Consider the following 25466-nt stretch of genomic DNA (forward strand, 5'->3'; position numbering starts at 1 on the left):
AGTAAACTGCAGTAAAGGAGGAGGAGGGCTGTGTTACACCAGTCGTAGATTTAGCCTCCGGCATGTGAGAAATACACTGCTTGGGGCTACGGCACACAACACCTCCTCGTGTGCTCTGAACTCATCGGCTGACTCTCAGGACTGAAACAGCAAACTCAGACTGTATGTCAAGAGCTGCGAGGTGCTGCCAGTGAATTCTGAGTGGGACAGAAGTGTTCTGAGGCTTAAGGCTGGTTCACACTGCTCAGACGAATGCAAACAGGGTTAGAGTGAGCCAACGAACACAACAGACACTGCAGTTTGTTAACTTTTGTTGAGGGAGTGCAAACAAGCCTGAAGATCTGAAGCTGGTCTTTTGAAGAAGATTAATGATATTCTGGTTAGTAGATACTCAATAAATGTAAATAAAAAATAAATAGGCTAATATATAGGAAATAATGTAAATATAATATAATTAAATTAAATAAAATATAATAAAATAAAATAAAATAAAATAAAATAAAATAAAATAAAATAAAATAATGAAGGTCAACTGTGGTTGATTTTACCTTATCATTACCATAATAAATTAATTATAAATATACTGTATTATCTGATAATAAAATAAACACATTGCAACATATCCAGGTCAAATGTAATGTAATGTTTGTTTATTATATGATAATATTGTAAAATATTTGGGTCATATGTATAGATATATATATATATATATATATCTATATATATATATATATTTATTTATTTTTTTTTTTTTTTTCTCTTGCATAATTGACATGGGGAGAAAAATATGCTAAAATAATGTCAGAATATAAGATTATTATCTGTTTCCTTTGATTTGGGAAAAACAAGTGAAATATGAGCTCTACTCTACTGTGGATTCAGGCCTCAGTGGGCGGCTGTGATTGACAGAATTTGAACAGACCCTCGCTGAGCCTTATCCACTTCCTGTTCTGTGCATTTTAGACAGGAAATCCTCTTCTCCAATGTTATCTACAAAGAGATGGAATCACTTTCTCGCTGTGCCACTTCTTTAAGAGAATAAACACTTAACGTCCAAGAAAACATCTCTGAGAAAATCTGATATAAAACTTTCTACTCTCACCCAATCCCTCGCATCTCTTTATAATGAGCTAAAGCTGACGCTCGCTCAAGGACTGTTTATTCCAGGAGCCTGACACTATGCCACTTCTATTAGCTTTCATTTAGAAATGCAAATGTTTGTTTGGGCTTTGTTTTGATTCACGGAGGGAGTCGGGCCTGTCATTGGAGTGATGTGACTGTCTGAATGTGAATGCATTACGCCGTTTACAAAGATTACAGGCCTCGCAGCCAAACACCAATGAAAGTGTGCAATTTATTCCAGAGGCGCGGCAACAAATATTACAACGTATTTCACAAAGGCTTGCTTCTAAGTGATATGCAAAGCAGTGTGAAGCTCCAAACTCTCTGTTTAAAATATACACAGGATGATTTGCATGTAATCAGATGTCAAGCAGGTACGTTTGCGACAAGGCTTATAACTCTGCTTTCCGAAATAAGCATTTTATTTTCATTTTTAAAAGGAAAGAAGACTCCGTAAACTGCACTTTCTGTTAAAGATGTAACTTATAGTTTAATAAACATCTGTTTATTCTTTAACCCTAGAGAACAAATAGTTCAAATTAGTATATCTTTTGGATGTTGATTGTTGCTAACTAGTTTATTATTATTATTATTATTTTTTTTTTTTTTAATTATTTTTTTTTATTATTATTATTTTTTTTTTTTTTATAAGTATTCATACTTATAATATAATCATTTAATTATTAATAAAAGGACAAAAGTATACAGTGTTTATATTATTTTATAATAAGAATATATAACAATATGTTTATTATAATAACTATTATTATTATTGTAATGTTAATGCCAAATAATATGTAATTAATTGACGATATATAGAAGATATAGTTACTGAATAATTAATTATTAAAAAGTATAAAAGTACATAGAAGTATACATTATTATTACTATTATTATTATTATTCAACCAATCTAAGAGATAATATATAAAATATATTGAACTGAAAAGTTAAATAATACTTACTATAATAATTTAATTAATAATAAAAGCTAATAAAATTATATATTATTTCCATTTAAAATAATTTAAAGTGTTTGTATATTAAAATTAGATTACCCTAGTAATATTTATGCATAGTAAACAAATGAATGAATGAATGCTAATATTGCTGTGGATTCACACACTGCAGTACACACTCGGGTCAGAGCGCTGCTCTTTCACTGCACAGGGATTGGTCAGATTACTGTGGCTGCGTAACCTCGTCATATTCACACTGTGGTCCAGCGGCGGGGTGTCAGCGTCTGATCTCATGACAGTCGGGCCGGTGGGAACGCTCCTGCTGGGAGAACAGCAGCTGGTCACGTAATAATCCCCTTCCCACTGCATCCTGGGAAAGGTCACACAGCCTGAGTGACATCTGTCAATCAGTGCCTCTGCTTCACCGCCGCTGACGAGCCAATTAACCGCCGCCAGGATAAACCCAGAGAGAGTAATTACTGTTTAGAAAAGACACGCTGGCCTTTCGTAGCATTTCCATAACTAACCGCTAACCATTTCATAACCACCAGAGGAACAGAGCGATGGCGGTGATTCTTCAGTGTGAATACAGAGTGAGTTTCCCTTATTCTTCATACACTGATGGATGTTTATTGGTCAATTTGTCATAAATACCGTAAAACCAGCCATGAATCTGGAAGTTTGAGAACAACAACAGCACAAACGGAGGCGTTTTGGAATTTATTGCTTCCATATCTCAAAAAACAAACAAAAAAACACTCTCACTTCACCACAACAAATGTAGGTCAATCCTCTGCATCTGAGACACACAACATAAACCTGGCATCAACACAGAAGAGGAAAAACACCGAAACTACTTCTGTCTGGAAGACTCAAACTTTAGGAACTTTTAGTCCATATCTACATGCAAGTGAACTTCTAAGAGATGACAACTTCTTAGTAAAATACAAAAAGAGAAAGGATTCATCCTGTCCAGAGTGGCATATGCATTGTGCTCCTTCCTCTAAATATAAACACCACCAACTAGTTGCATTAACAAGTTACAAATCATGGTTCATTGTTCTACTTCTTTTTTTTAATTTTTTTTATAAAGGTATAAAGTGCTGTTTTAATGTTGCATGTTTTCTTTTACACTCCGAACACAAATTACTATATTACTGCTGCTGGAGCATCTATATTATAAAACAGAGACCGACAATATATTAACACTAAAATTACTATATTACTGCTGCTGGTGTAGTGTTATTCGATATTGCATTGATTTAAATGTACTAAATTGCAATTTCATCATTGCATGTGTATTACAAATTTGTTTTATTGTTTAATTAATTGCATGCTTTTTTTAGTAGTGATGGTAGTAGAATGTTGTTGGTTTATTCAGTAGTATTATTAATATCTTATAATTGTTGTGGTTTATTAGAATATTATGTTGTTTTGTTAACAGCAGTTTCTAGTATAAAGTTGACTTTTCTTTCCCTTAAAAACCCAGATGAATTCAGAGATTCTGTGCACGTTGATGGTGGATCTGACATGATCTGTGATAATAAAGAGCCTGCTGGTTATTAAATTTTCCCATCCAGAGAATTATCAATGATTTACCAGTGCTACAAAAGCAGCCGCTGGGACACAGGTGAGAAATCTGATAACACTGTTTGTTTGACTTTCGTTTTTTGCACACTACAAAGAGTGGAGGAAAACAGCTTTTCATTTTCAAAACTTTCAGATGTGAACAAATATAAAAGAGACAAAGGGTCTGCAGAGAAACTTCCTTTTTTCTCAGCACAATAAAAGAAACTTCAAAAGTGACGATGCCCTTCACCCTATCCAACCATACAAAATGAGAAATATTTGACAGCTCAGAACAGCGAGAAAACACATTTTGCCTTGCATTATGCAAAGCTTTGCAAATCCAAGGCTGCGTCTTTCAAGTCAAGAACATGTCATTGTCCCGTTACATCAGCCAAGTATTACTTGACTGCCCTCAAAAAAACACTCAAAATCTCAGCAATAAAAGCAGCCTGTGCATCACGTCCCGACGATTCTGAAGGATGAAAGTCCCTGGCAATGAGAAGCTGTGAGCGCTTACCTGTCGACGGAGGGTGGGCGTCCGTTGCGGGGCTTGTTGACCTGTGCGTAAAGAACCTCTAAGGGCAGGGCCTGGTCTCTGGGGCTCTGAGGACGCTCTGGACCGGGGTTATGGCTCAGGTCCATACTGCTGTTCAGGGACGAGTCCAGAGAGCCGATCCCAGCATAGGTGTGCTCTTCGTCAGAGCTGAAGTTTCGGTTGATGTCCTGGATCTCAGCATAGTCTCGTTCTCTGGCCTGTCGCTCTCTGAGCTCCCTGGTCTTTGCTTGAATCCTACAGACACAAAACATCATTTATGACCCTGGACTACAAAACCATTAGGTTTAGTCATTAGGGTCAATTTTTTTTCGAAATTGAGATCTATACATCACATGAAAGCTGAATAAATAAGCTTTCCATTGATGTATGGTTTGTTATGATAGGATTGTTTTTGTAGGACAATATTTGTCTGAGAAAAATCTGGAATCTGAGGGTGCAAAAAAAAATTGAGAAAATTGCCTTTAAAGCTGTCCAAATGAAGTTCTTAACAAGCATAATTCTTTTATGCAAAAATCATTAGGGATATTAGTAACTGTTCCACATATTTTGTAAATTTCCTAAGTATATCAAAACCTTAATTTTCGATTATTACTAATCGAAATTAAGTTTGATAGATTTAAAGCTGGGAAATTTACAAAAATATCTTCATGGAACATGATCTTTACTTAATATCCTAATGATTTTTGGCATAAAAGAAAAATCGATAATTTTGACCCATACAATGTTTTTTTGGCTATTGCTACAAATACATACCCCAGAGACTTAAGACTGGTTTTGTTCTCCAGGGTCACATTTGAGGTTAGGTGTGTAGTGCACACTCGAGTTCAGTGGCAACATCTCTCTTTTCACACTGGCTCCGTATATTTGTGTCTTCGACATCAACACATTCACTGAACTGAAGTGAATGAACACAATGAACTGACTTGAGCTGAATAAGTTTGATTCTGTTATTTTCCTGTTTGTTACTATGAAGCTGCTTTGAAACCCTTTGGCCTGGTTTCACAGTCAGGGTTTAGGTTAAGCCAGGTTTAGGCCATAGTTCAATTCGGACAGTTAAGTAGCTTTTATAAAGTGCCTTAGAAACACATTACTGGTGTGCATCTTGAGATAAATCAATAGTATTAACATTTTTCAAAATATGCCAGTGCAAGTTTCTTACAGTTAAAACAGAACAGGCATGCATTTTAGTCTGGGACTAGGCTTATTCAAAAACACAAAATTAAAATTCATACATAAATAATAGAGTTTACCTCTTTTAAGCAATTTTTACAGTTAAACTCAGTTTGACCCAGTACTCTAGTGTGAAAATGCCCTGTGGGTTATAGCTTGGGATTCATTTCCACCTTTGCGATTCTGCCCTCATAAAGCACCAAGCATCAAAAGCAATAGCTGTTAGTCCTTCAGCAATGTGTAACATCTATTACAGCTATGAAGAGCCAAAGCTTTTATGTGAAAACGCAACGAATTGTAAGACAGACCTCTTGGTCTTGTTGAGACTCCCTATTGCACGGAGAATCCCTGAGCTCAGGACCCCTGCTGGCATCACGGGCTGCTAAACGCCTGCCAAACCTGCTTTATTTCTAGAAGTCTTTCAAAACTAGTGGACTCCTCTAAATGGAAAAGGAAGTGAGACCGCTGAGGCCCTGTTCATTCGAGCCTCTACTTCTGAATCAGTTTCAAACTGCTCATGGTAAAGGTTGCGGCCCCTTCCTTGAAGAAGGTTGTCAATTCACAGATTCCCTAAAACAGCCAGTGGGGAACCTTCCCAAGAAGAAGGGAGTGATTTCACATCACTCTGATCTTCCGCCAAACGCCTCTCGCTGCCTTCCCTCTTTCTCAGGAGTTTTTCTAAGGCCAGTCCTGGTGGGCTGAACTGAATGAGTCTTTTTGTGTCTAACAGATCACATGTGTCTTTCTAAGTGCCGTTAAGGGAAAGGAGATCCTCAGGAATGGGAATGGCAGTGGAAGAAGAGGAAAGGCTGGTCCGGACAGGGGAAAGCCTCCTGTAGGGTGACCTCTGTCTTTGGTACCCACCCGTCTCATCAGATCCAGATGGGCTCTAGGACTCGAGGGACGCTCTATCACAAAAACCTGAGCATTTATAAGTGTTTAAGTGCCCTACCTCCTCATCACCCCAGGTCAGAGTTGACCTCTGATCCCTGACATCAACCTGTCAGTTGTTTGATTGACAGAAGTCCCGGGCTGAGAAGAGATGTTGGATTTTCCCAGCGAGAGACTGAATGTTTCCACACTTTCTCATAAGCACAATCTAATTTAACAACAATGAGCATTTTCTCTCTGTCACAGGCTAATACAATTACAATGCCACTGACTGTCTCTCTCTCTCTCCATCCCGCTTGAGAAAATCCAACTGGCCGTGCTAGAATCATGCGCATTTATGACTTACGTTAATAGTCTGGGAAACACTTGGAAATCCACATCAGCATATTTTCATAGGTGTATGTGTGCATTGTGGGAGTTTTATCCTACCTTTTGGTTCACCGGGTTCATTGCTTGAACCGTTACAAGTAAGGATGCACTGATATATCTGACAATAGCCGGTATTTAATGATAAAAACAATCAGACTACTGTTTACCAAAAATGGTAAGGATGATCTGATTTATGTTTAAATAGAAAAAACGTATCAGATTGTAACTGGTGCATGAAGAAAATGCATATTGTATCGCAGTTTGGGCTGTCAAAGTTACAGTCCCAGCTCTAAAACTCTGTTTGTTTTATCACAAAATTCAACAACAGACTTAGGGGCTGTTCACATAGAATGCAAGACGCAGCGCTCAGGAATGGTTTTCAAAAAATGTAACGCAGAACACCTCGTCTGCCATGTTGTCGTCAAATAAAACAGCTGCCAATGCCAACTTGCTACTGTAAACAAAATCATCCAACGCTTGCCCCGCCTCCTGGGTCTTCTGATTGCTCCGCTGTTTTGGAACTGAAACTGATGAGCGGCACTGCGTGCAAAAGTTGAAATTCTTTTAACTTGACACACTGTTTTAAAAACGTGGCGCTCATGTGCGAGACGCTGCAAAAGAAGCAGGACACGATGGTCATTCTCATCCATCTGGAACATTTACAGAGATAAACAATGGAAAAGTAGGGCATTGGAATGGAAAAATGCATTCTTTGTGAACGGCCCCTTAAATGTGGCATGACAGAATCCTGTAACACTTCAATTCAAGCGGCAGCGCGGATCTCTTTCTCTTTAATAAACATGCATAATCAGAAAGTATTGAAAGATACAGCACAACTTTCTGAAATGTTTCATTTCTCAATTTATGTTTCAACCGCAGAAAGATAAAACAGCTTACACAGTTGGTTAGTTACTAGAGATGAGCTTATTTACTGTCAAGTATATATGTATGTTGTATACAAACACATTTTGATTTAAGTGTGATTAATATATCGGAAAATAAATTGCAGCTGAATATACAGCAATAGTTTGGGCTCTGTTGTTAACCAAATGAGAAAGTTCCCTGTATAGTTTACAGTGTTAGTTGGGAGATTATATATATATATATATATATATATATTTGAAAGTTCCCTGTATAGTCTTAAAAAATAAATTACACTGCAAAAAAAATGAGGTTGAAACAATTGTCACTCAGAAATTGCTAGTAAATTTTACAATTAATTACAAAGTAATGGCAAGAATTTTTAAAGTATAAAGACTTAAACAGTATTTTCTTATAAAACGTACTCTAATAATCTTTGTTTTCTGCATTTTTAGTCATTTTTGTACAAGTATAAGCAGTTGTCCTTCTGAATAATCAGCTACTGGTATCGCCAGAGAAATGTAGTATCTGGGCATCTCTAGTTACTAGTTGTTTCTTTGGCATTTGAAGGGTGATATCTTACGCTGGCGAGGCCGCTGTCCACCTGCTGTCCACTTAAAAACTGATGTCACTTCGCTGCCAGTAAACACCGTGTTAGGACAAGTTACAGAAACTCAATAGGAGGACGAGGCCTCCAGCGCTGTGCCCATAATTGCCAAATCAAATCTGCGAGAGTGATATCTGTGTTTGGATGCGGTAATGAGCACACTGAAGTACAGGTCCAGTCTAACCTGCCCCTGGAGTACCGGACTGAAACTCATTTAGCGCTGTGGCCTGGGGATGAGAAGTGGCCGTGTGGCTCTGTGTGTGTTTTTGTTTGTGACAGAAGGTTATCTTTAGGTTGAAAACCAGCACGATGAAGACACTGGACTGGGCTTTGAGATTATTTTTAATACCATATCCTATAACCAGCCACAAGCCAAAATCGTTGCACGACTAGGCATTTTGATTGTTTTCTATTTTTATTGTGGGTCAATGGTAGATCCATACACAGTGAAGTGTCATTTTATTATTATTTTCTTTATTTAGTCAAAAATTTATTTATTTTGTTTATTTTTTATTTTTTAAATTATTACAGTTTATTCGCTATAGTATAGAAAGCGGTAATAAAAAATATGACAAGAACTCAGTGTTAAACTGTGTCAAACAAATTCATCTTGATAATGTCTTATAGCAAAACATGATCAGGTCAAAGTGTCTGAATAATTTTTGGTCCCAAATATGTATCAATTTTACTGGTAAGTCAACTGTACGAATAATTTTTGGGTATAATTTTGTCACAGTTTACTTTATTTTGCTATCCTCACTTACATAAATGAACTATAGTGTCCTGCACCCACTAGTAAAAAGTATTAAAAAGTTATATCTAGTGTCTAAATAATTTTTGGTTTGACTGTATACTACTACATAAATGAACTATAGTGTCCTGCACCCACTAGTAAAAAGTATTAAAAAGTTATGACTTATTGTTTTTATTATTTTCATATTAGTCAAAAATTTTTTGAAAAGTTGGAAGTGAAAGTTGAAAGTGATTGCCATTCAGCCAAGTATGGTGACCCATAACTCAGACTCCAGAATTCGGGCTCTGCATTTTACATCCGAAGTTGCAACACACACAGAGCAGTGACAAAACACACACACATGTGAACACACACCCGGAGCAGGTGGCCAGCCATTTTATGCTGCGGCGCCCCGGGAGGCATTTGGGGGTTCGATGCCTGACTCAGATTTAGTCATGGTATGAAGGTGGAGAGAGAAACTTTTAATTCACTCCCCCCACCCAACAATTCCGCTGCCGCCCGAGACTCGAACTCAAACCCTTCAGTTGGGAGTCCGACTCTCTAACATTAGGCACGGACTTTCCACATTTTGGATATTTTAGATTTAGATTTTTTAATTAAAAAATTTCAGTTAGTGTATCTAACATTTTTATTGAATAATATAATGTCAGGAAAACAATGCGTCTAATTTTTTCCATTTAAGTTGCTGTTTTTTATGTAATATTTATAATTGATTCCAATTACTGAAATTGTTTTGTTTTGTTTTTTTTCTTCATGGATTTAGTTTCAGTTACTGATTGTGAACAATGATGAACAATAAGTAGTTACAATTAATAATATTAATAATTAAAATAAATAATGCAGAGTAGTCATTAGTCTAAGTTCATTATACTGTAACTGTAGTTTATGGTTGTCAAGCAATGCAGCAACTTGACGTGTTTATCAGAAATGTACATTGATTCTGACTGGATGAGGTACTTTACTAAAGGAGTCATTACCTACTTCATATAATAAACAAATAAAATGTAATTATGTGTATTTTTGTCACTTCATGCAGCATTTTCACTTGCAGCTAGGACAGAAAAAATGACTTGTCAAAATGAGAATGTCTTTGTGTGTGTGTGTGTGTGTTGTGTGTGTGTGTGTGTGGTGTGTGTGTGTGTGTGTGTGGTGTGTGTGTGTGTGTGTGTGTGCCTGAACTATTAGCTAAACTTGCAGCATTTCCTCTTTCCACCTTTAGTTCATTACACAATTAATGGTCCAGTGTGGTGTTAATGCAGGACACAGAAATAGCTGCACTGAACACATTATTACTGCTCTCATTTACCATTCCTGGTTTCTCTCTCTCCACTTTCTCTTCATTGTTCATTTATTGCAATCCTTTTAATCTTTTATGACTTGTAGTCGAAGAAAAGTAACTTTTTATTTGGTGATAATATGAAAAAATAACTTTTCTATGTGAAATATTTGTGATATGTAATTTATTCCGGTGATATAAATCTAAAATTTCAGCATCATTACTCCCCAGTCTTCAGTTGTCACATGATCTTCAAGAATCATTCTAATATGATGATTTACTGTGAAACATTTGGCATATCAATGATGAAACCAGAAACACACACACACACACGCACACACACACACACACACACACCACACACATATATATATATATATATATATATATATATATATATATATACACCAACTGTATATAATGACGATCACGACAAATACAAACAAATTAAAACTTATCACCTAAAAAAAACACATCAGCATACTGAAGTATTAGCTAGTTTATACTGTATACAAACACATTTGATTTAAGTGTGATTAATATAATCGGAAATAAATTGCAACCTGAATATACAGCAATAGTTTGGGCTCTGTTGTTAACCAAATGAGAAAGTTCCCTGTATAGTTTACAGTGTTAGTTGGGAGATATATATATATATATATTTTTATTTGGGTTTTTTTTTCTCCTTAAAAAATAAATTACACTGCAAAAAAAAAAAAAAAAAAAAATGAGGTTGAAACAATTGTCACTCAGAAATTGCTAGTAAATTTTACAATTAATTACAAAGTAATGGCAAGAATTTTTAAAGTATAAAGACTTAAACAGTATTTTCTTGTAAAGCGTACTCAATCTTTGTTTTATGCATTTTTTAGTCATTTTGTACAAGTATAAGCATATGTCCTTCTGAATAATCAGCTACTTGTATCGCCAGAGAAATGTAGTATCTGGGCATCTCTAGTTACTAGTTGTTTCTTTGGCATTTGAAGGGTGATATCTTACGCTGGCGAGGCCGCTGTCCACCTGCTGTCCACTTAAAAACTGATGTCACTTCGCTGCCAGTAAACACCGTGTTAGGACAAGTTACAGAAACTCAATAGGAGGACGAGGCCTCCAGCGCTGTGCCCATAATTGCCAAATCAAATCTGCGAGAGTGATATCTGTGTTTGGATGCGGGTAAGAGCACACTGAAGTACAGGTCCAGTCTAACCTGCCCCTGGAGTACCGGACTGAAACTCATTTAGCGCTGTGGCCTGGGGATGAGAAGTGGCCGTGTGGCTCTGTGTGTGTTTTGTGTGTGACAGAAGGTTATCTTTAGGTTGAAAACCAGCACGATGAAGACACTGGACTGGGCTTTGAGATTATTTTTAATACCATATCCTATAACCAGCCACAAGCCAAAATCGTTGCACGACTAGGCATTTTGATTGGTTTCTATTTTTATTGTGGGTCAATGGTAGATCCATACACAGTGAAGTGTCATTTTATTATTATTTCTATAGTCAAACCAAAATTTATTTAGTTTACACCTTTAACATTTCACACATTCTCACAGTTTATTCGCTATAGTATAGAAAATGGTAATAAAATATGACAAGAACTGTGTCTGAATAAATTCATCTTGATAATGTCAGATAGCACTTAAGCAAAACATGATCAGGTCAAAGTGTCTGAATAATTTTTGGTCCCAAATATGTATCAATTTTACTGGTAGTCAACTGTACGAATAATTTTTGGGTATAATTTTGTCACAGTTTACTTTATTTTGCTATCCTCACTTACATAAATGAACTATAGTGTCCTGCACCCACTAGTAAAAAGTATTAAAAAGTTATATCTAGTGTCTAAATAATTTTTGGTTTGACTGTATACTACTACAATGTTAATATTTTTAATTATCTATTATTTTTTTGTTTTCCGTTTTTTTTATTATGATTATTGTTATTATTATTTTACATATTAGTCAAAAAATTTATTTGAAAGTGAAAGTGAAAGTGAAAGTGACGTGACATTCAGCCAAGTATGGTGACCCATACTCAGAATTCGTGCTCTGCATTTAACCCATCCGAAGTGCACACACACAGAGCAGTGAACACACACACACACTGTGAACACACACCCGGAGCAGTGGGCAGCCATTTTTATGCTGCGGCGCCCGGGGAGCAGTTGGGGGTTCGATGCCTTGCTCAAGTGGGCACCTAAGTCGTGGTATTTGAAGGTGGAGAGAGAACTGTACATGCACTCCCCCCACCCACAATTCCTGCCGGCCCCGGAGACTCGAACTCACAACCCTTCGATTGGGAGTCCGACTCTCTAACCATTAGGCCACGACTTCCCACATTTGCTTTTCATATTTTTTATTATTTAGATTTAGATTTTTTTTTATTAAATTTCAGTTAGTGTATCTAACATTTTTATTGATATAATATAATGTAAGGAAAATCAATGCGTCTAACATTTCTAATTTCCATTTAAGTTGCTGTTTTTTATGTAATATTTATAATTGATTCCAATTACTGAAATTGTTTTGTTTTGTTTTTTTTCTTCATGGATTTAGTTTCAGTTACTGATTGTGAACAATGATGAACAATAAGTAGTTACAATTAATAATATTAATAATTAAAATAAATAATGCAGAGTAGTCATTAGTCTAAGTTCATTATACTGTAACTGTAGTTTATGGTTGTCAAGCAATGATGGAGAATTTTGGTGTGTTTATCAGTGTTGTTTGTTTATTATTACTGTGTGGTACTTTACTAAAGGAGTCATTACCTACTTCATATAATAAACAAATAAAATGTAATTATGTGTATTTTTGTCACTTCATGCAGCATTTTCACTTGCAGCTAGGACAGAAAAAATGACTTGTCAAAATGAGAATGTCTTTGTGTGTGTGTGTGTGTGTGTGTGTGTGTGTGTGTGTGTGTGTGTGTGTGTGTGTGTGTGTGTGTGTGTGTGTGTGTGTGTGTGTGCCTGAACTATTAGCTAAACTTGCAGCATTTCCTCTTTCCACCTTTAGTTCATTACACAATTAATGGTCCCCCCAGAGGTGTGGTGTTAATGCAGGACACAGAAATAGCTGCATCTGAACACATTGATTATTACTGCTCTCATTTACCATTCCTGGTTTCTCTCTCTCCACTTTCTCTTCATTGTTCATTTATTGCAATCCTTTTAATCTTTTATGATTTTAGTCGAAGAAAATAACTTTTTATTTGGTGATAATATGAAAAATAACTTTTCTATGTGAATATATTGTGAAATGTAATTTATTCCGGTGATATAAATCTAAAATTTCAGCATCATTACTCCAGTCTTCAGTGTCACATGATCTTCAGAAATCATTTTAATATACTGATTTACTGTGAAACATTTGCATTATCAATGCTGAAAACAGACACACACACACACACACGCACACACACACATACTGTATATGAATGAATAATCAACACAAAATACAACAAATTAAAACTTGATCACCTAAAAAAAACACATCAGCATACTGAAGTATTAGCTAGTTTATACTGTATGTGCCTGATTTGTGAATTTTTCTTGTATTAAAGAGTTTTTAATATTCATATTCCGTTCATTAGAGACCTTAACCTCATATGCCTTTTCTGCAAATTTGAAGATCACATAATTACTGATTCTCCCCAAAAAAGCTCCAGCAAAGCCTGTGGTGAACTTCCTGATGCATCATTCACAAAGTCACATGACGAAGACCGATACTAAAATATTAAAAGTGGAAGAGAAGAGAGAAAACATTATCAAAATATTGGCAAAGAGGAATGAAAAAAAAAAAATCCCAGTGAGCTGCAATAAAACAACTAAGAGAGAGAACAAATCCCTCTTCATGACTTTCTGGGCTCAAAACTAATTAGTGTAGATTGTTACTATATGCATGTGTGTATGTGTGTGTGTGTGTGTGTGTGTGTGTGTGTGTGTGTGTGTGTTGTGTGTGTGTGTTTTTTTTTTTTTTTTTTTTTTTGTTTTGTGTGCTCTGTGTGTGGTGTGAATGAGAAAAGCACAGCAGAAAGAAAGATAATAAAGTCATGTTTGTCTGTCAGGATGAGATATATGTAGATGAGACTCTGTCAGTATGTGCACCAGAGCAAGAAGAGAGTGTTAAACTAATGAAGAGTTTGATGCTGTGATCAGCTTACATCTGTCCAGAGCGTCCACGCGTGTGTGTGTGTGTGTGTGTGTGTGTGTGTGTGTGTGTGTGTGTGTGTGTGTGTGTGTGTGTGTGTGTGTGTGTGAGTGTGAGTGTGTGTGAGGGAGGCTGTTATGACAACATATGGGTATTCATGGCAAATCCAGGGTTGTTTCTAGGAAACAAGCAAATGCAGAGTAACAAAACTCTTTCACAAGGAGCAAGTTGGCATAATTCAAAAACAGCTCATTAAATGCAATCCATCCATACTGTAATCCCATGCAGGATGATTTATTTAAAGATATCTGAGCTGAAATGTGTCCAAGAGCCAAGATGCTGTCAAGCGTGCGGTATGCGCTATATCCCGTGGGGTCAAAGTGGACGGTTCGGGGAGGAAATTAGTCATTGATCACAGCCTGATATAAACACAAGATAAGGACTGAGAGATTTATGAACTTCTTTGAAGAATTTACAAGCTTCTGCTCTGAGAGTATGAAAAAGAGGAGAAGTTTGGAAGGGAACTGAAATGTTTTGAAGCGAAGCACAGAACCGAGCGAGAAAGATCACACTCCGGTCCGCCCGCAGTCCTTCCTCTCCTCGCTGAATAAATCACACTGTTTATCTTACGACACCGCCAAATTCCAGACACACACAGCCAAAGCACTCCCTCCATATGTCTAACAATGTTTAATTCAGGTTAGAGAGAGAGTGAGATGTTCACGTCGATGGCTGCCAGGCAGATCTCACTCTCTGGTTGGTAGTTTTTAAGAGTAAATAAGGTAACATGCCAATAATCCTCTGTTACTTGTAGAATCACATTGAGAGTGTGTATTTTTAACATTGCTTCTCAATATACCGAGACTGGGGAAAACTAATATATTTGCAACTTTGTTATGTAGGCAAAAAACATCCTTGGCCTCCAACCACATGCATATATAGCTGTTAGAGGAATATAAATGTTATTACAAATATAATCTGGTCCACTATCAGTCCTGTGATCTGCCTTTGAACTCTGGAAGCTAATTGGTTCAGTCAAGCGGTGAGCTGTTACAAAAAGCTCTTTGACAAAGCACAACAACAAGGCTAATTATTTTGTAACAAAATTACCGCCACAATGCGAGGGGATAGATCAGCTGTGATTACCAGTAGCATGCATTAATGCATCAAAAAATGAAATGTTGGAATATGTACGGAAAGCCGAAGGCAATCCAGGGCAGTGGTAATGGAGAAAGAATTGGAAAACCGCCGACAGAAAGTCAATTAATAAATCAAGGCAATAGAATGAATGAACACAGAAAGAATAAATACTCACAGGGCCACAGTTCTCCGAAAAACATGCACAAACACAATGAAAAAGTATAAATGCATAGTGGTTTATAAAGAAAAATAAGGAATGTTTTTGTCTGTTTGAAAACATAAATATTATATTATTTTATATTATTATGGCTATTTAGTAAATAAAAATTAAAAAACACTAGCTTGCTAATTACTTTAAATATGATTTGTATTAAATATTTCTATGTAAAATAATCAGTATAGAGGTAGAATCCTGAATTATTGCTCTTTACCAGTGTTATTGCATTCAAAATAGATTTTAATAAGACAAACAAACTTTAAAAACAAACTAAAAAAAAAAGGAAAATGACATGGCAACCCATTTAAAGTACTTAAATGACTATAATTAATAATTGAACAAATATAAATTTATATATATATTAAAACAAACAAATAAATAATGAAACAGTACATGTACATTTTCAAAAATTGAAAATAAAATTAAAATGAAAACTGAGAATAAAATATTTTTTTTAAATATTATTAAATACTACAAAGTGTATAAAACACTAAAATTGCATTGTTCTTTACATATTATCATTCTCCACAACAATACAACTTTTCAATGTATGTCCCATTAAATGTCTCAGCACATCAAAACAATATAAAATAAACACAGTTATTAAATACAGATTCAATATTTTAATAGCATCAATGCTGAACGATATCCAGTGTAATATGAGATGAATCATAAAACACAAATAAACATCACTGTGGGGTTGTGACAAAAAGTTTGGGAAAGAGTCAGGTCTTTTGGCTTGGAAAGAAGTGCGTTCCTAACATTGTTTTTAATCCCAACACCCTGTGAACCTTCAAAGCTCATGCTAAGGGCTAAAATAAAGAGGAAGCTAGCTGAGATATCCACTGCTGATTATAACACTGCCATGTCTCTGAGCTTTAAAGTCCATCAGGAACCCAAACAATCCGGAGGAAGCATTGCTGGAGAGTGAAAAGGAAGTCAGGAGGACTAATCAGAAACTGAGGTTTTTAGCAGTCACTGATTAGGCACTAATGGAGCCAAAAGGATAAGTTAATAAGTCACGCTAATGTACTTCAATGGAGATGTTGCATGGAAAGAGTTTACCAGGTTTTCATAATGTTTGCTTTGAGCATTTTTGCTGTGTGTACAAAGACATGAAGCCTGATCATCCGAGTGTAAATACACAGAGGAGGATGAAAGCGACTGATATATTTTTTTTGCTGGCTTGGTGATTTGGTGCCCACACACTCCTTCCAGTGCACATGCTATAAATGCCGCCCTGCCACGGTGGTCCGATCAGTCAAGTTACATATGGTGGACAAGACTGCAACCATACAACAGGCATAAACATCTCTATAATGGTCACTGTGTTCCTGCAAAAATGCAGGCTCTGCTGAAGCCTTTGATTAGGGATGAAAAATTCAGTTTGTTGAGAACTAACGAAGGATCGGAGGTGGTTGGGGGGGGGTTCTACACAGCTGGTTACAATTTACTCGATTGTGACAAAAACAAATGCCACTGATGGCAACACTTTATCAACTTCACTCTAAATCACGCCTGAGAGCAGTGCTGCTTCTGAGCAGTTTTGCATATTTTTACCCCATATTTTTTCCTCTATGTGATACAGAGGACCCCCAAAAAACATTCTTAAAAAATGTATTGCAATTATTCATAACCAGCTGGTCTCAAGGTCATTTGGTCCGCACATTCACAGATGTGACCTACCACGTTACACTAGTGATTCACTAACAATCTACCGCTATTTCATTTTAAACTTAATTTTGTCCTTGAAAAAATGTCCTTGTGCTATTTGTCATTAAAATTAGGTTGATATTTTGTTATCTAGTGCAGTGGTATTCATGTATTGTTAGTGTCTCAAATGCTTTTTGGGGCCAGTGTATGTATTCACTGTCCACCATTAGCTGAACAACAAAACTGTACAAAAAAGGAAATTATTCCAAATACGACCTTCTTTGTTGCATGGAACATAAATAGGCAACATATGCTGTATGCTCACTGGAAAAACATGCCTCTGCTGTACCAACATTTTTGCAAAACTTCAAAAGCATACCAATACTGTACACACAGTTCACGCTTGCAGCTGTATACCTTACATTTTTTGTTTGCATCACATAACCAACTAATACATATGGCATTTTTGAAATAGTAAACTTGCTCAGTAGCGCACCTGGTACAGGATAGTACTTGCATTACAGAGCACTCGGATACGACTCCCATGAAAAACAAGTCACAATAATAAAAGCTCAAAAGACCTGTAGAAGTCAAATAAGATGGCATGGGTGCTTGAGCAAAAGTGTATTTATCTCACGTTTGCTTTTGTTAACAATATCGGTTAGGTTTATCGTAGGGTTAAAAGGGAAAGTGGAACTTTCACGTTCACATTTCGGGGAAAAACACGCTTTTAGCATCACTTACAGGACATTTGACTTTGAAAGTGCCACAAAACATGCAAGACGCTACATATGTTCTTTTATGTTCTTCGGCATCAGGAAAAAATGCCACAAAACATGTCAGCGCGTTTACTGACCCCAGAGGGTGAAGACACATTAAGACATTCTCATACGGCTTGTAATCAAATAAAAAGTTTGAACAGTTAGAGGTACAAAGATTTTAGTGCAGAGGAGATATTCAGAAAAAAAGCAATATATTCCTCAACAACAGATTTAAACTTGAAAACATAATACTAAACCCCCATGTTGTGCTCCGAAAATGCAAGTTGAACTAAAGTTGAACTAAAACTTACTAACTTAGCTTGCACAGGGTATAGCAGCTTCCCCAAAAGTGTTTGATTATTTCTGTACTTTTGAGGGGTTTTCCCCCACTTTGTTTCTCTAATAGTGCTAACAGTGATAAATTTTGTATCGATCGTAGGCCTCATTGCTCAGAGCTTATACACCTCAGCTTTTGAGAGAACACTGTCAAAATTATCCACAAAAAAAAAAAAAAAAAAATTTTCACTCAAAAACTGGGTTGCATAAGATCAGATCAATAAGGCCTACGATCTATCAGTTCCAAAAAAAGAAATACAAAACCTGTGCAAACGGAAAGCTAACAAGTTTACAATGAACCCAAGATTTGGTGACTTGATGATGAAGCCATGATTTCAATATTTGGGTGAACGATTCCATTAATATCATGCCGGTCAGACTAAAACTAACAGCAGAAAAGAATTCTGGAAGAATTAAGTCATCCAGCACATACGCCAGAGCTGAAGCCAGCACTTCTGAGTCTTAGATGAGTTTCATAAACATCCTTGAGGGTCAGGTGTGCTAAAAAGCGGCCTGTGCCCTCCCTGCCAGAAATAGACAGGCTAATGGTGGCACGTTATGAAAATTAATCTAGCCAACCTTTGCGCTGCCTTCTGCTTCTGGATCACTAAAAGCCCCTGTCAAAACGTCAAGTCGAATTAACGATCGGTCGTGTCAGGGGAGGGCTGGCTTTGGCCGCGGCCCATCTTGTCTTCTTCCCGGAGCCCCGTGGTTGTTTTAGCGCTGCTGGATACATTGCCTCCAATAGCCATCAGCGGCACCTATCACCTGATCTATAATTTCATAAGTGCATAGAAACGGCCTTGTCCCTGTGCCTTGTATAATCAATCAAAACCTCTGCTCGTGCATGTATGTGCATTCACACACACACACACACACACACACACACACACACACACGACTGTCTAACCTGTAGCACGGCGTGTAATAACACCCCTAAAAATAAGGCGGTAATTGATTTTCCTTGCTGTCAGTCTCCCTGGTGGGAGACTTTGAATTTCTCATCACCACATGGTGGCCAGGCAGATTATTATTATAACAGACCGAGTTCCCTCAAGGATTCCCTGCTATCAACTCAAGGAAAACGGCAGAGGTGAGAAAAGGAAAAAAAGAAAGATAACCAGAAAAAAAAGGCATGGGCATAATAACTAAACAATACTGAAAAGGGCAAAGTGGGGAATATGAAAACCTTCCAAAAACAAATACAGACAAAACATGAGCAGGGGCTAGCGAACGCCGTGCAGCTGGCCAATACTTATCTCCCGACGTTCCTGCTGGATTTCCTGCCTTCGATGGGTGTTGGTTGTATAGGTATGAATATCGGGGCCCTGGGTGGTGTGCTTTCTTTGGTGGTGGGCTTGCAATGTGTTGGGCCTGCAGCCAAAGCCTGGTTCCCAGCCCACAGGGGAGAGTGTCAGAGACAAGACAAGCGCTTAGAAATGGGGTTCAGATGTTGCTTTGAGTGGACGCAGGCTTATTGTCATCGCAGGGCTTGATCGACGCCTCCGCTAAAGACGGGACTGTGTCTATTGTTACATTTCAATTATGCAGCATTATCACCAGATGCAAAATTCATTTGTTTTATGGATGTTTAATGTACAGGCAGTTTCTTTTTTGTTTTGTTTTTTTACATGTACATGATTGGTCTGGTGTGATGTTGATGTTAAGAATATGAAATTTTTTTTTTTTTTTTTTTTGTTTTTTATTTTATTATTGTATTGTTGTGTTTTGATTGTAGTGCTAATGTACACGCTCAATTGTTTCTTTAGTACTAATGCAATGAAACATAACAAATTGAGATTAATAAATAAATAAATAAACGCACACCACACACAGAACTTATATAGTACTGCCCTGGAGAATGACTGCTGTAATCAAAAACATGGAGAACTACTAAAATATTAAGTTTTTTTTTGTTTTGTGTGTTTGCTTTTTTTCATTTTATGTTTTGTTTGTTGTTATGAATATACACTATTAGTCAAATGTTATTTATTTATTTGTTTAATCTTTTATGCTCATCAAGGCTTGGTTTACTTGATCAAAAACACAGTAAATGTAGTAATATTGTGAAATTGTATTAGAATTTAAAACAGCTGTTTTCTATGTGAATATATTTTTAAAATATAATTGATTTCTGTGATGTGCAGCTGTATTTTCAGCATCATTACTCCAGTCTTCAGTGTCACATGATCTTCAGAAATCATTCTAATATGATGATTTGCTGCTCAAGAAACATTTCTGATTATTATCAATGTTGAAAAGAGTTGTGCTACTTCATATTAATATATTATATTATACATAAACATATTTTTATTTAAAATCACTGCTCTGCTTTTACCCATCTTTGTGAGAGGGAAACGAACATCTGCCTAGAAACAACATCACTAATAATTTGAGAGACAGAAAGCCGAAATTACAGTAAAAAAAAAAAAAACATCCCTTTCAATCAAGGGCCTCCATTTAGTCCGCGGCCCCAAAGAAGCTCCATTATCAGGTTGGTTCCTTCCGTTCAGCAGCACAAAAGAAACAAACAATCCATACGTGATCAATTTAATGTACTGTTATAAAAGCTCTCAACCGTTTACACCAATGACATCTAAGAGCTTTCCCAGAACTTTTACCTCCCTGGACCCCATTTACTTAATTAGACAGTTTGCTAATTTCCCGGGCAGCTGTGGCTATTTGAGAGGCTTTTTACGGGGATGGGGACGCAGCCGCTCACCTCTCCTTCTCCAGCTTCATTCTCTGCATCTCCTCCTCGCTGGCCTGAGTTTCCTCCATCTTGCTCTTGCTGGACCCTTTCCGCTCCATCTTGTCCCCTTGCCTCTCGTCTTTGCGGTTTTTGCCGAACCTGCGGCAGCAGAGACAGAGTGTGGGATAAATTCAGATGGACTTCTAGACTGTTTGACGCTGAGTTTAATGTGTTTAGGGTGGTAAGAAGTTCTTTCCGTTTTTTTTTTATTTTTGTTTTAGGTATGGAATACCTAAAGGAAATGGAAATTTAAGATTTCTTGAAATTTTTGGAGACGAACGGACAAGTATGACAACATATCATTTCCTTTTTATTTAAAAAGAATGGAATGTAATATAAATAACTTAATTTGTAACGGTATTAATTATAAATATGGTTGAAGGGGGAGATTACGGGGCCAAGCACTCCAGAGGCAAATTGAGGAGCTAAGCAAGGCATGGACCATCAGACCAAATGCAGAAAGGAGTAACTGAAGCCATTTTAGGATGATTGTAATTGAAATGGCGGAAAAATCATAAATACAAGCACTAGCATTATGATTAAATGGCTTATCACTTTTGAACAACAGGTGGCGCTGTAAGCAAATCATTTTGGTGTGTTCTGTGTGAGGTGATAATGGCACACACACCACAAAGTTTGGTGTCAGTATGCCAAGCATTGCAGAGATACAGGCTGAAGGTGTCTTTTTGGCATCATGCCTGAAATTCGTCGCTGTGGTATGCGAAAACGATTTTGTCTATCACTACAAAATCCATAACATTTAGTCAGCACAGTCTGAAGATCATCTGATTCAATTTTGGTGAAAATCAGACAAACGGTTGATGAGGAGTTCGAAAAAGTAGGTTTTTCAACATAAATCAAAATGGCGGACAGGAAGTTCAGCGTACTCTGGCATATTTGGTATCTATGTTGTCGCATAAGCCAAGGAATATTTTGAGGACCCCTTTTCATTGCAATAGGCTAATGCAAATAAAAGTTATTAGCATTTTTACAAATGTAAATTATTAATGGTTTAATGAATGGTTTATTACTCTTGACCATAGGTGGGCCTGTTACCAAATTGATTTGGCATGGTCAGTGTGAGGTGACAATGCCACATACAAAGTTTGGTGCAAATATGTCAAAGCTTTGCAGAGATACAGCCTCAGATGTATTTTGGCATCTTACGAACAAATTTGTTGATGCACTAAACGAAAACCGTTTCGTATATCAAGAAACGAAATCCATAACTTTTTGTCAGCACACCCTGAAGATGATCCGAGTCAAATTTTGGTGAAAATCAGACTAACGGTCTAGGAGGAGTTCGAAAAAGTAGGTTTTCAACATGAATCAAAATGGCGGACAGGAAGTATTGCCAATTTTGGCATAATTGGTATCGATGTTCTCAGCAAGACCCAAAGAATATAGGGAGACCCTTTTCATTTTAATAGTTTAATTTTTTCAAAAGTTATTAGCAGTTTTTTTATGATATTTCATTATAACTTTTGACCACAAGGGTGGTGCTGCCACCAAACTTTTTGAGTAGCATCAGGGCATGGAGCTAAACATTTTTGTAATTATTTTTGTAACGATACGATAATGCGTTCAAAAAATATAGCATTTTGAAACATAATTCAAAATGGCCGACACCTAAAATGGCCGACACGGGAAAATTGGATATCCTTCGACTCGACATGACCCACCGAATCTAATGAGACCAGTTTTTTTTATTTTTGCCAAACCATTCAGAAGTAAGCAAAATATGCATTTTTCATATCTCCTGACCACTAGGTGGCGCTGCGTCGAAACACTGCAGGTAGTCTCAGGTCATGCTTGTTATAAACACACACCACGTTTGGTCTCAATACGCCAAAACCGTTGCGGATTTATAGCCTCACAAGCATTTTTGCGTGCTTTTTCGTAGAATTTGTTCGCGTGGTATTCGAGAACGGTTGGACAAATCAACTTGAATTCCATAACTTTTTGCCGGCATCATCTGAAGATGATCTGAGCCAATTTTTGTGAAAATCGGACTAACCGTCTAGGACGAGTTCGTAAAAGTAGGTTTTTCAAACAATTGAAAATATCAAAAAAAATAAAACCTTGCGATTTTTGAATTTCCAGGGTTCATTTCGCCTTGGCCTGAGCCACGGATTCAGAGGAAAAAGAATTTTCATTTTGTGGCTTACGGTTCAAAAGTTATTAGCATAAAAATATTGAAACTTTGGACAAGTGGTGGCGCTAGAGAGTTGGAGTTAGAGACTTCAAATTTGCTATAGTTAATGCTGGGACTGTCCTCTATCAGGTGTGCCAAATTATACAACTTTCCCGCAATCGGTTCTATGGGCTGCCATAGACTTGCGGCGGAAGAGAAGAAGAAGAGAAGAAGAAGCCAGAAAGAAGAAATAATAACGCCCAACGGATACCATAGGGTGCCTACCGCACCACCTTCGGTGCTTGGCCCCTAATAATAAAAAAAGTTAATGAAGAATGATGCTGCTGTTAATGAAGATTTGATGGATAAACTCGCAGCTCGAATGGACTCTTGTCATGTCAGAAAGTTATAAGCCTTTCAGTTTCATGGATTTCACCATCTTTGATATTAAATTGGTCACTGTTGCTATGGTAACTGGTAAGGACAACAGACTTGACTCCAATTGATTGTCATTTCAGAGATTTTTAGGGTCTTTAGTGAGTAAGCTGCAGTGTCAAACGGGACATTTATATATATTTTCTCTCTATATATAAAATATTTAATATTAACTCTTACTCTGGCATATATACACACACATATACGCCAACATTAAGGCACAGTTAAATTAACAAAACTTTGGCAAAAGATGATCCATGGTCAAACTTCACTTACTGGGGTCAAAAAAAAAAATAAAAAAAAAATAAACAAACATGAATATGATGCACAATCAACATGAGGAACGCACTCCTCGTGTGAAATTTGCAATTGTGCAGATTCCAATTGAGAAAACTTTACTCGAGGAATTTTGCTGTACAAAGCATAATGTGACGATCATTATGCCACAAATGCTTAACTTCACAGTATTCTTTTAAGGAGAATGACAACATCAACTCTTACCCTGGTTGGCAGTAACTTTGTTAAGGAATTAACAGGAAGTGAGTAAGCAGAGCTTAAGAGATAAAGTTTTGTATATATTTGTGTGTGTGTGTGTGTGTGTGTGTGTGTGTGTGTGTGTGTGTGTGTGTGTGTGTGTGTGTTATCAGTCCCCAAAGACATTCCCAACCAACTTCCTCAACCCTTCCTGATTGAAATCTTAAATCGTTACACTGTCCAGTCTTGGACAGGATGTGGTACAGACTGGCTTCTCAGTCAGTGGAACAACACCGTGTCATTATCAACAGCTGCCTTCTGGGATCCAAAGTCTCCAAGGCATGTCTCAAAATACTGTGCTTCTTAGTGATGTCATTTCCTGCAGACATGCGCACACTAGTAGCTTTGGCTCGAGGGAAGACGTGGAGCAGTACCGACTGTGGTCAATATTCCAGTCAAAGCACGACTCGTAACATGCGTTTCCAATAAATCTTGGGGAGTTTTATGTGTGTACAGAATTACTGGGGGGGGTAATCAAATGTTGTACAAATAAAGCAATAACAGAGTGTGCGAATCCGTGGGTCGACAATATGAATTAGTGCCTCCAATAAAAGTACATTTCCATTCGATGAAAGAAATCATTTTCATTGACTAAGTTGCTTTCTCGTGATGCCTCCATTCAAGAACAAATGTGCATTGATTATGAAAATCATTTGATTACCAAACAAGAAATCTCTTCAATAGTCAGCGAATGGATGTGTGATGTCACATGCCCGCAATTTCCCAAAAAAACACACCATAACCCCATGCTTATTTTCTTAACTCAGTTGCCAAGGTTCACCGGAGACCAAGAGAACACAAACTTTCCCCCTAAACTCAACAGAACGACCTCAGACAGGCTGATGTAGGGCCACCAGACTGAATATATTCATGAAATGGGAAACGCTTTTCCCCAAATATGTTTATTGTTCTACTTTCCACGGGCTGCTCCGTCACACGGGATTGTGGGAGATGTTCTCTTTTGGTTACATAAGCATCGAAAGGCCAAACTTTCCACGTTAGTCCCTCGGATACTGTACATTACCTGATTAATTAATCAACAAATGGCCCGAGTCTAGGCGTAAAAGTCCGCCACACGCATGCTAATAACAGCGAGGCTCGATCTATCACTGCTCTCGCTGACAGCCCGCCGTACATCTCAAGGACTTTTTCATTAACTCTCCTTTTATAATCTTCCTTTTCAGCATATCTCTCTCCGCAGCCCGTCCCTCTCTTAAAATG

At 37.1% G+C, this 25466-nt stretch overlaps 1 protein-coding gene across 1 annotated transcript in view; it reads right to left on the reverse strand.

The window, feature by feature from the left end:
- pard3aa (par-3 family cell polarity regulator alpha, a) overlaps nucleotides 1-25466 on the reverse strand; it is a 426774-nt gene that overhangs the window by 80204 nt on the left and 321104 nt on the right. The window contains 2 exon segments of the mRNA XM_042714045.1: nucleotides 4167-4439; nucleotides 21113-21241. Of these exon segments, the coding sequence (XP_042569979.1) occupies nucleotides 4167-4439; nucleotides 21113-21241 (402 nt within the window).

This window comes from Cyprinus carpio, chromosome A24 (genome assembly GCF_018340385.1).
Source record: "Cyprinus carpio isolate SPL01 chromosome A24, ASM1834038v1, whole genome shotgun sequence".
Classification (NCBI taxonomy): domain Eukaryota; kingdom Metazoa; phylum Chordata; class Actinopteri; order Cypriniformes; family Cyprinidae; genus Cyprinus; species Cyprinus carpio.